General features: G+C 43.6%; 1 protein-coding gene across 3 annotated transcripts in view; it reads right to left on the reverse strand.

Annotated features, from left to right (window-relative positions):
* Positions 1-11634, reverse strand: part of COLQ (collagen like tail subunit of asymmetric acetylcholinesterase) — a 47169-nt gene that overhangs the window by 33790 nt on the left and 1745 nt on the right. For all 3 annotated transcript variants that reach the window (XM_040696577.2, XM_001235719.7, XM_040696578.2), the window contains exons 2-5: positions 6911-8644; positions 6519-6671; positions 5389-5680; positions 3994-4423 (exon numbers count right to left, since the gene is read on the reverse strand). In XM_040696577.2, coding sequence (XP_040552511.1) covers positions 3994-4270 — 277 coding nt within the window. In that variant the 5' untranslated portion in view covers positions 4271-4423; positions 5389-5680; positions 6519-6671; positions 6911-8644. The remainder of the gene's footprint in view (positions 1-3993; positions 4424-5388; positions 5681-6518; positions 6672-6910; positions 8645-11634) is intronic.

Genomic DNA, 11634 nt, shown 5'->3' on the forward strand with positions numbered 1-11634 from the left:
ATAGGTGGTGCCCAGTAAACAGGGAGCTCCCTTCCTTTGGGAAAGCAGAGAAGAAGGCAGAGAAGGCGTTAGGAATACCGCCAGTAATATTCAGTCCCGTTTCATTCCTTTAAATTAATCAACCATACATTTTTTCATAGGGCTTTGTGTTGATATTGATCTCAGGAAAAAATTCAATCAAGTGATACATTTGTATGATGCATAAAAGGAAGTTTGGGTCAGAAGAAGCACTGAGATACTGCTCCTCTCCAGCTCCTGGAGGTGTATCAAATACCTTCCAGCTCCATGCAAAGCCCAAGAAGCCTTCAGCCTGGATGAGCAGAAAAGGAGAAAGGGAAGGAGAGGATCACAGAGAATTGTTTGAGCTGAAATGAACTTCTAAAGGTCATCTAGTTCAGCTCTCTGTAGCTGCAGTGTTCCATCCAGCCTGACCTTGAATGCCTCCAGGAATGGGGGCTCTACCAGCTCTACAGGCAACCTGTTCCAGTGCCTCACCATCCTGACTGTAAGAAACATCTTCCTTCTATTCAATTTTAATCTCCTCTCTTTCAGTTTAAAACCACATCCTCTTGTCTTGTCACAACAGACCCTTCTTAAAGATCCTGTCCCCTTCTTTCTTACAGCCCCCTGTTAGATACTGAGAGGCTGGTCTCAAGTCTCCCTGGAGCCTTCTCTTCTCCTGAACAGCCCAAGCTCTCTCAACCTGTCCTCACAGGAGAGGTATTCCATCTCTTGGAATAGGAAGAGAGACTTTCTGCTACCCGAATTTGGAAGGCAGCTTTCTTCAGTCTGGTTCTTACCAGATGTAGACATGTCCACTTTGCCCTGCTAATGATGAGTGTGAAATTCACACCCAGTTTTCCTTGTGTGATTGCAACAGTGGAGGCACTCAGATGTCCTGCTCAAATGCACTGTGCAGGAACCTCAGCAGAGCAGAGCTCTGAAAAATAATAAAGGACATTATAAACTCTGTGATGTGACAGACGTAAAAAGCAGCCTCCCACCTCCAGTGGGGCTTCATTGTTACACTGAACCACAGCCACGTGCTTAAGCATGTTATAACTTTATACTATTAACCCCTAAAGCACTTTCCGAGTTGATGCTTCAGCACCAGGAGAATCACTGTTTGGTGCTGGCATTGCATTCAAAATACTTCTAGGAGCAACGGTGAGCTGTTGGTTGACTCTGATGGGACTATAACAGAGTTGGCAGCAAAAGAGAAAATGAGGCAGATTGTTACTCTTTCCCTAATTATTCTCCATATGTGTTTCTCCCTACCAGTTGTTTATCTCAGCTTTACAGTTACCAGCTTGTGACATGTGAATTGATTTGTGACCTAACGCTATAGAAAGATGTGTGAGAACAGAAATGAAAGTAGTTTCAGCCCAGAGGTTTTCAGATCCATTTGGAAAATACTTATCTGTATTCTTCCAATTGTAGGAAAGACAAATCATTGCTGAAGAACATCTTTGCTGTTTACTGCGGCTCGTTTTAGAGTTTGCAAGTATAGTGCTGAAATCCATTCTTTAAATGCAAAATTACATCCTGGTGCCAGATTCAAATAATTAAATCAGCTGACAGTCGCAGAAGATTTGAGAAGTCATTACAATAACTGGGAATTTAAATGGAATTAATTCACTTTCTGTACACACTGTGAGATTTCTACTAGAAAATTGAGAACTAACTAGAGAATTTAGCAGGCCGTAAGGAGCAGAGCCTAGCAGCAGCTCATGTCAAGGGCTGCCCATCTCATAGACTACTGCTGCCTGAAAGATACTGAAGCAGAAAACAAGCCTGCCAGCCCCAAGCACACACTCTACTTTGACACTGTACCACCCTGAGCATTAAACCTTTACACGTGGTACTACTGCTGTAACATACTCCTCCTTACTGTGCAGTTATTGTTGTTCTGTCTCGACTGGTGCAAATTTAAGGACTCAAAGAGTTTTTGCACCTCCCTGCTACCACAGCTGAGTTGCTGATGAAATATAAAGGTCCCCTTTTTTCCCTCCAAAGAACCAGTGCTGACAACCCCAGGCTACGCATTTCCCTTCCACTCCCTATTTCGTCTTCCATTACATTGCCACCAGATATACGAACTTTCCCCCTTGGAAAGGCCTATTTCCTAGGCTGTTGTTGCTGGGTTTTTTTTAGATGATAACAATTTAAATGTCATCTCTGGGCACCAAAGTGTATTCCACAGGAGAAAAATCACTGCATAGGAAAGGCCAGGCCACGCAACGCAAGAATTAGAGAGGTGAACTTTGTCTGGCTGGAGTCTACTAGTTTCAAGACAAGGTAAAGCCCTTCAAAACAATTTTTGAGGTCTAACAACTTACATGTTATTGCAAGGCCATTTGGAATGTATCAGAGAAAATAAGTTTTGATGGTTTCTGTACCTCAGCATTAACTAATATCAACCTTATGGAGAAATCCTACCCAACAAAATAGAGATGATAACAAATAAAAATGCTTTTTAGCACTGCAGAGAACTCAGCAGAAAAAGAAACATACAATTTCCTAGAGGTTTGACAGATGGATTTAGTTGGTTTTTTACGGGATGTCTTTTTTCAAGCATTAGGCTTCCCTAGATGTTATCTTAAAAGCTATCTGAAATGACTGCAGAAATCTAATGGCAATGTTATTAAATGCTGTAAGGCTTTTCCCCAGAAGATGACTGCACTACCCTTTGGCCCGCAGAATCTTATTATTCAAATATTTCTAAATGAATGGTCTGTTCAAACCACTGGGGGTGAAATACAATGTGTTCTGTGTATTTCAAAAGCTTTGCTTAAAAAACAAAACAAAACAACAAAAAAAACCACACAAACATAGGTGAAATCACTCATATCACTACTGCAGTTTAGTCCAGAAATCTGTTGTCCTGCACAGGCTGTCCTGCTGACCATTGCTCTCTCTCAGAATTATAGCAAGGTTGGAACAGACCACTAAGATCATCCAGTCCAACCACCAACCCATCCCCACCATGCCCACTGACCATGTCCCTCGGTGCCACAAATGCCCGGAGTGTAAACCACTTGGCTGTGGTCACACAGAAACATGAGTGCAATGGAGAGAAAGAGAAAGATCATGCACCTTTAACTGCACGTCTAAAGTTGATTTTGTGTACAGTTTTGGAATGTGCACCCTTTTGAAGGCTGTCTTAATGTCAGAAACACTGGGAGGATCTGAAGGCAAAACTGATGTCTACCCACAAGTCTCACCTGAACCATCCCAAATTTGACTTGAAAGGAACCTAGGATTCTAGTTAGAGGCATCTTTCAGCTATAAGTGCTCTGCCACAACACGATGAGAGTTCCTCCAAGCAGAGATGGGGTTGGAGTTCTTGTTCCCCTTCTCCTCCCTTTGAATAGAACGTGGGCAGAGGGGAGTCTCGCTGACTGCACTGTACAACCTGCTAAGTGGGATTTCCAGTGCCCTGGCTCAGCTGACAACTAATTTGCTTTGCCTAGCAGGGATTTTCCATGCAGTGGACTCTTGTTTGCTATGTGAGCCATCCGAATATTTGTTAGTGTCATAGCCAGAGCCAGATGATGTTTATTCTGCTAACATACAGTCGGGCTCCAGCAGCACTCATTGAGGTCAGGGCTTTATTTATAGAAGCAGATATACATTGAGATTCATTTTCTTTCCCTTGCTGTAATCCACCTAGGATCAGCCAAAATAGAAAGAAACAGGCAGACGTGCAAGTAATACATTAAATGGGCCAGGTCCTCTGGCAGCACCCATTAGTGCAGCACCAAACCAATGGGAAAAAAGGCATTTTATCACGGCTGGGGCTCCTCTCTGTTATTTCTCACCAGGAAGGGAAGGGCATAAAACCAGAAATAATAAAGCAAAAGCCACCAAGCAACAAATACGTCCCAGATCTGCAAGGCAAGTTGTCACTCCTATGCTCTCAGTTGCTGGGTAGTGCAAGAAGCAGAGCGCGGGTCCGAAGGAGGCAAAGCAACGAGACATAAAGCGATTTACCTGCTGAGAGTGAGAAGGCATCGTCAGCATAGGGGCTCTGAGAGAAAGCCCAGCAGGAGAGGAGCTGCAGGTACAGTCCCCAGGTGGCCATGCTGAGGGTGGACATGCTGCCAGCCGCGGGCACGGCGAGCTGCGGGCTCTGCTCTGCCTCCTGCTCGCTTCCTCTTCCTCGCCGGCCGCGCGTCTGTGCTGCTGTGTGGCTGTGTGTGTGCACGGCTCTCGCCCGCTCCCTCTCTCGCCGTGCCTTCAGGAAGAAGGAATGCCAACCATTTCCCATTCACTCTTCTCCTTACACTAGGCACGGTTATATTTAACTCCCGCGCTGGATCAGTTGCCCCCATTGTGGATGTTAGCTGCTAAAACGGTGGCGGGGGGGATTCTGTTTGGGTCCCAGAAGCAAAAAGGCACTTTGGATGATAATAATAACGAGCTGGAAAGAAAGAGATTATAAACTGGACTATAAACAGCATCCTTTGGTGCCGTCAACCAGACACCGACGTCAGGAGGGCTAAAATCCCTGAATAATCAACTTGTACAGGTCGCTAATTGCCTTAATGAGCGAGATGAGCGGCGATCTGATGTGTTTAGGGCTGGCGGTGCTTTGCAGTCGCTCACACAGCACACAGAGCTGAGGGATACCACGGAGGGTCTGCAGCCACAGAGCGGGTCAGTATGTGGTGTTATAAGTGAAAACACCAGCATCCCTACTAGTGATGCACTGTGCGACTGCAAGGAGTGCACTGACAGCGTGCAACAGGTGAGAGATACTATATGAGTGCTGCTATGGGTTGGCTGAAATGCAGTCGGCTCTGTAGCAACGGCAGCACTACTGGAGGACAACAAAGCTCACATTTTTGGAACAGCAACGCACGCCTTTTGTTACCTGCATGGCAGCCTGGGGTCTCTGTGCATTGCTCCAGCCAGCAAGGCTTTGCAAACAAGCTTCCACAACGAGAATAACTTACAGAGGCGAGAAGACGTGTGAACAATGGAAAGAAGCCCCCTTGAAATGTAACAGATTTGCATCTGAAAATGTTTGACCAGCTCAACACTCATTCCAAGCAGCGACTGAGTAATTTCAAATCCCTCTGAAATCCTCCTGCAGTCTTTTAGAAACTGAAAGCTTGTAGTACAAAATACATTGCTTGAAAAGGAAATTAATGACTCCAATAATACCATGAAGAACCAAGATCAGACAGTAGGACGTATATTTTTCCCTTCTTCCACCACCCTGTTATCAGCTTGTGTACTTGGGTCTCTGAACTAGAAATGGAAGTGCATGATCAGGTAAAAAAATGCAGTGACATCTTGCATAAGGAATAGTGCAAGGATTTCCATCACAAACCACATCCACCCTCATGATTACACAAAAAAAGGTAGGGACAAGGAAAATACCTCTTCCTTTCCTGAAATGGCCAGAAGCGATACAGAAAACCAGGGCTGCTGCTGAGCTCCAAAAGAATTCAACTTTGCAGTCGTTTTTTAAACAGAAATGTTTGGTCCATCTGTTCTTCAGTGAAGAACCCTGATTGAAAATAGATGCTTCATCAGCTTTCTTCTCTCTTTTAACTTAACATCTCCACCACTCCGAAGCCTGAGCCAGCTTTACTTGAACCAACTCAGCCAAAGCCAATTTCCTTCTGTAAGCACCCACTTGAGGCAAACGCACCATCTTGCAAAAGAAAGCCTGAAAGGAGATGTTCAGATTCAGATTCGAAGAGATCTCTTTGTTGCAATATAGCTGTAGTCCACCATGTCATTAGTTTTTAGGGGAACTACCATGAGGTCATCAGAGAGAATAGCCCTTGTTGCAGTCAGCAGGTGGAGGTGCTGGTCTTTGCTTTGGTTTTAAAGCATCAGCCTTACCAGCTGAAACTGCTGGCAGAGCTGTGAATGGTTTCATCAGGATAAGAGTGAAGTCAGTTAGAAATGAAGCAGAGAGCAGCTGTGTGCTTTTTGATATGGCTCTGTGATAATTGGTGCTCCGCACTAGATGACAAAGACACACACCTGCTTACAGGGCTGCTTCCTGGCCTCTAGGGCATTGGCTCACATGACAGAGATGATCCCAAGGAGAAGTGCCACCACAGAGCAATGTGTCTTACACAGTGTGAGAGCTTGACAGATGTGTGTTATTCAGCCCCTGAGCTATCTATGCTCTGTGAACCTGCTCAGCCAAGCCGTTCATGCCTCCAGCTATTCCCATGGGCTCATGAAGTCAACAGAAAGCTTCTGCTCCCTTCAGAGGGAACTGTGTGACACAGTGAAGGCCACTGCTCTGAGAACAGAAGTCCTTGTCTCTATCATGCAAATAGTATTTAATAATGTTTTCCTCTTCCTTCTATATTCACTGCAGCTGCTATCAGCGGTGAAGTGAAAATCCGCATTAACATGATTAGTATGATTTAACTCCGAGGATCCTATAATTTCTTTAGAATAAAAAGAATCTTTTCTTTTCCCATGAAATCGTTCATTTGCTAGGAAAAAAAGGAGTGTGTACTGCATGATTCGTACTTGTGTCTCACCTGGAACTGTTGTTTTAATTCCAGTAGTGCTCATCAAATAGAACGCCATGTTTTCAGTAGGACTTCTCTTTCAGATGCCATTAGCTTAAGGAGGAAACACAGGACAGTGCAGACACCCTGCAGTTTCCACGTCTTACAAGATACCACCACGGCCTGAAGTGAGAGCAAAGTTTGGAGGACTTGGCTTAAAAATCTTTCAACAGTGAGAATCCCAGAAACCGAAATCATCACCAATCTGATATTCAAAGAAATGGAATGCCATAGTGTTATGACAGGGAATCAGCTGCAGTTTTAAAAGTCCTATTTTGAGTAGATGCCATAACAGCTAATAAAACGTCAACAGCCGACTAGCATTTACACATACATACACATTTAAAGCCTGACCACTTTACCTGTTGTTGCTTGATCTTTTCAGCCCAGAGATGAGCCCTTAGAAGTGGATGGAAGACCCTGCTGATCTACTGTGTAAGCAGAATTTATGAACCTCTCTCTTCTGTGCAAGAATTAAGGAACAGTTGTTGAAAAGAAGGCTGTTTCTCAGTCCTATTTGCTTTCTATTGGCAGATCCTTTATCAACAAAGAAAATGCAGGGAGTACAGATAAAATATAATTAAACCCAGTGTTCTGAATGAGTACAGTTCTATTGAAAGGGAAAAAGATAGTCAAGGCTTTCCAGTTCAAAAGACTCAACACTCTTCTGCTGCGTGGGGCAAAGGTAAAACAGCAACCCAGTGTTAATCCAGTAATTCAATAACATCTGCAAAGCAGTATGGAAGAATTCTGCTCATTCAGTTAGCGTGGGAGACGGAAAAGATTCTTTATAATTATGTTTTCCTTGCAAAACTTGTTAGTTATTTAGCAACAATAGTTTTTCACAATAAAAATATCTGCTCAAGTTCACACACCTGCATCATTTATGCCTAACATTTGGATTTAGTACTTGGACAACGTAGCTAACGTTACATGCTGTTATCTATGAGTACAAAGGCAGCTACTGAGTTAAACAGATTGTAAATGCTAAAAAACAAAGAATGCCTTCATCATGTCCTTGCTGACGAGTTTAGATTTAATACTGAAGCCTGTATAGGAACAGGCCCACAAACTGCAATGGAGAAAACTCAGCCAAGCTCTGCCTTCCCAGCTCCCCTGTGCCACTCACCCAGCCGGATATCTGGACCCCGTGCAGCTGGCACAGCAAGTCTTGAGGTGAGCCACTGCATGAGTGCATCCTAAGGGCAGCACATTGATGCCTAGCAACTTCCTACAGCATTAAAGACTTATGATTAAACATTAAGGGATAATTCCAAGTGTTTTCCATCAAAGCTATGAGAAGAACCCCACTGTGCCCTTGTAATGCTGGAAGGCACAACAAAGGACAACTTTGAAACAATAATTCAGCTGCTGACTTTTTTAACATGACTCCTTTTCCCCTTTCCTGTTTGTTTCATCTGCCTCTTAGACCTTGTTTTTCGAACTGAAAGTCATTCAGCATTTGCTGTGAAACTATATACAATTTTGTACAATAGCAGGGCTGTCTGAGGCAGAAATGTGTGCATACTTAATGCAGCAGACATGCAGAAAGACATAGCTACAATGCAAGCACATGCCGTAAAAAAAATATAGTCAGGAATCCCATGGAGTTGCTTAATGTGTTGCTCAAACCGATGGAAAGCCTGATGGCTCCTCAAGATGTTCAGGTACAAGGTGGTTATTTGGTGCCTATATTGCACATTCAGTACATTCTTGTTGTGCTCTACCTGCTGCTCAGGAGCAGACTGTTGTGCAGGACACGTACAATACCCAATGCTCCTTAGATGTGATGCACTCATCACACACGAATCCAGAGGAAATGGAAATAAATAGTTGTCAGGGTAGTTTTTTCATCTTTTTTTCATTCAACTCTTTGCTGTTGCTCACTTCTATTCAGCAAGTAGACGTCTCTGCCTGTGCTAGCCCTGCTGCCGTGCTGCTGGAGGCAGAGAAGAGAAGTGTCTGGCAGTAATTGGCTCTCGTGACTCCTACTTCAAGTGATTTATCATCCAGGCTGCCAAGAAGCCCAGTGACTTGAAAAACATGACGCACCACTCTCTTTATTTCTCTGTGAAGAATTCTTGCTTGAAGAAAAGCTAATAAAAACAAAACAAAAAAACCCACCAGCATTACTGCTTTAGCACTCACTCTGTCCCAGTACTCTTCATTCTGGAGCACTACACAGATGATGGCAATGCAGTACCCCACACCTGATTTCCACACTGCACTGCAGACCATTACATCATTAAGACGTAGGCAAACATGGAGCTGAAAACTGGGACGTGCACCTTTGAAAATGCACCTTAACACTGGCTCCACAGCCTTCTGCAGGGGATCCCTACTGGAGATTCGGGAAAAGACTTGTTCATCAGTGTAGTAACTTCAGGAATCCAAGTGAACTCAATGAAGCTGCTCCTGAAATCAAGGATGTGCCTGGGTGCCTTGCCAAATAAAAGCCTGAAAAAAACTTCAGATACTTTTTAAAATACCATGAAGTCTTGTTTTCCAGTGGTTGGTTTTCCTCTCCTCTCATGGGACTCCTCTGGACACTAAATACTGAGGGATCCTGTGCATTGCAGAAGCCCAAACCAACAGCAGAAGACAGTACTTTCTGCTTCAGCCAAAGGCCTGATAAGATAATCACAGAATCATAGAATCACCAAGGTTGGAAAAGACCTCCAAGATCCTCCAGTCCAACTGTCCAGTATTTCCCCACTAAACCATGTCCTTTAGTACAACACCTAACTTTTTCTTGAATACCTCCCTGGGCCTATATTATAAAACTGAAATGGAGCAAAGAAATAGATCTCAGTAGAACAGCATGAAGCAGCAGCAGGATGTGGCCAACCAGTTATGCTATTTGTTTATTTTTAAACAAATGGATGACCATAAACTCTCTCCAGGATGCTATGCATAGCAGGCAGAATTCCTATGTGGTATAAAGGAGACTTTCCTGGCACAGTACTGGTTGGGTCACCAACATCCACAGTTTTAGTCTGCTGTTTCTATAGGGTGATCACTGATTTCTAAGGCTGCTGGGTCAGGCAGTGGGTAGAGAAGCTTTGCCTTCTTATGATACTTCACATTTTGAAGCCCAAACAGCACACAGAGTGGTTGGGCACTGCACATTGCCCAGTCATTCTGGTGCACCACGGTTGTCCTCTTCCAAATGCAGGATGCAGCCGAGCCTAATCAAGCCAGACAAATGCATTTTCCCAGCTCCCTTTGCAGAATTAGGGAGCTATAATTAAGGCTGTGCCGCCATTTCCATTTTGAAGTCCTACATTTTAAGGTTCCATAATTTGTACCAAAGACATCCATGCCAAGAGACAGTTTGGCATACAGAGATAAAAACTTTGAATAAAGTCAGCACTTGAATAAATTCAGTAAAAAGGTCTCACTATTTCAACCACACAGAATGAGGCCGAGCATTAGTTACCTATCTAAGGTAGTTTAGCATCTGTGTTAGGGCTAAAATGGTAATTTTTACCAGTGTAATTTCAACTTATTTTCTGAGCGCCTGAATGATATCCCGATGTTGCCAGGGGAGCAGGTTTATGGCCTGGCTAATGAGGCTTTCATACCTAAACCACAGCCATGCCTGCTTACTGCAAGGAAGAGGTATTGCTTTGACTGAAACTCAAGGTGTGCCTTGATGTACCAGCATCTCCCAGGGCCAAGGTCTACAAAACACCAGACACCAGATGTGCACATTACCTTAATGACAAGAGGCAAGGAGACAGACAGATGACAAGTTCTTCAAGCACTTTCAAAAAAAGTGCCAGCTTTTTTTTTTTTTTTTTTTTTTTTTTTTTTTTAATATATATACTTCTAATGGGCTGATTTCATTAGGGAGAGACTTTTATCCAGACAGTGTGGAGCTCTGGCTTGGACGAGTGCCTGAGTGTATATTGGCAGTCACCACTGTAGGTGCAAGGTGTAGAGATGTGCAAACCTGCTGCAGCCACCACACAGAGAGCAGGAGGGCCTCTCCACCTGACAACATATTTGGTTCTCAGATAGGCTTGCAGGTTATGCTACGTCTCAGGCTGCAACAGCTACTGTCACTCCTTGCACAGAAATGCTCAGAAATAGTATTTGTTTTCTGGAAGAAAGAGACAAAAATTGGTGTTGCTGTGTACATTTGGGGTGTATAAAGGCTTACGTGGACCTCTCACTATTTCCTCATTTGGTAGCATTAGCAACACTACAATCTACAGGCAAGTCTCCCGTCAGCTAGGTGCAAAGACATTCAGTTACTGACTTTCACGTCTGTGGTTCTCTATCCAGCTCTAGGCTGGCTGCTAATGCATTTAGTCAGCTCCAAGACACAGTAACCAAACTCCCATTTAGAATTTGACCCAGGATATTACACAATTACACAGACTGCTGGAGCTGACAAGGTAAGAAGTCAAAAAAGGACTGACACCATTCTGTGCAATCTTTTCAGTACTGTTTTTCCTGATGTTTTCTCTCTGCCTTGAAAATAAAGATGAAAACAAAAACTTTTTTTGCCCTATTAGCTCAAGTAAGTCAATTGTCATTCTATTAATTTCTCTTACTTATTTCTGCACTATTGCAGGCAGCCTAGATATTCCTGGAAAGAACAGACACTGAAATCATTTCCATTTATATTAGCATGTGCCATAATTAGCAGGAAGGGTCTGCTTTACTGAGGGCCTCTTTAAACCTTGACCATCTGGTTTCCATCAGATCATCAAAAGAAACAGAAAACATCTTCAGAATTACTGTTTCTCACTCATTACAGTACCCAGTTATAATTAAATAAGTGAGCAGTCCCACTGCCAAAATGTTGTTATGATGATCAGCTCTGATACCTGGGTCTGATATCATTAAGTAGAGGGGGGTACAAAACACGCTTTTCTGCATTAACTGCAGCTATCAAGCTCTTTAAATAGCATAAAAGCTGCAGTGGGGATTTTGATTCCTACATAGAACACGATGATGTGGTCAGGGCAGAAGTTGCTCACGTTTGTTAACGAGCCTTCCATTGGCTTACAGTCAGCGTTTGCTGGTTTCTTGGGTACAGCGGCAGGCCTCAAGATTCACTGCAGCTTGTTTCAGG

Source organism: Gallus gallus, chromosome 2, assembly GCF_016699485.2.
Source record: "Gallus gallus isolate bGalGal1 chromosome 2, bGalGal1.mat.broiler.GRCg7b, whole genome shotgun sequence".
NCBI lineage: Eukaryota > Metazoa > Chordata > Aves > Galliformes > Phasianidae > Gallus > Gallus gallus.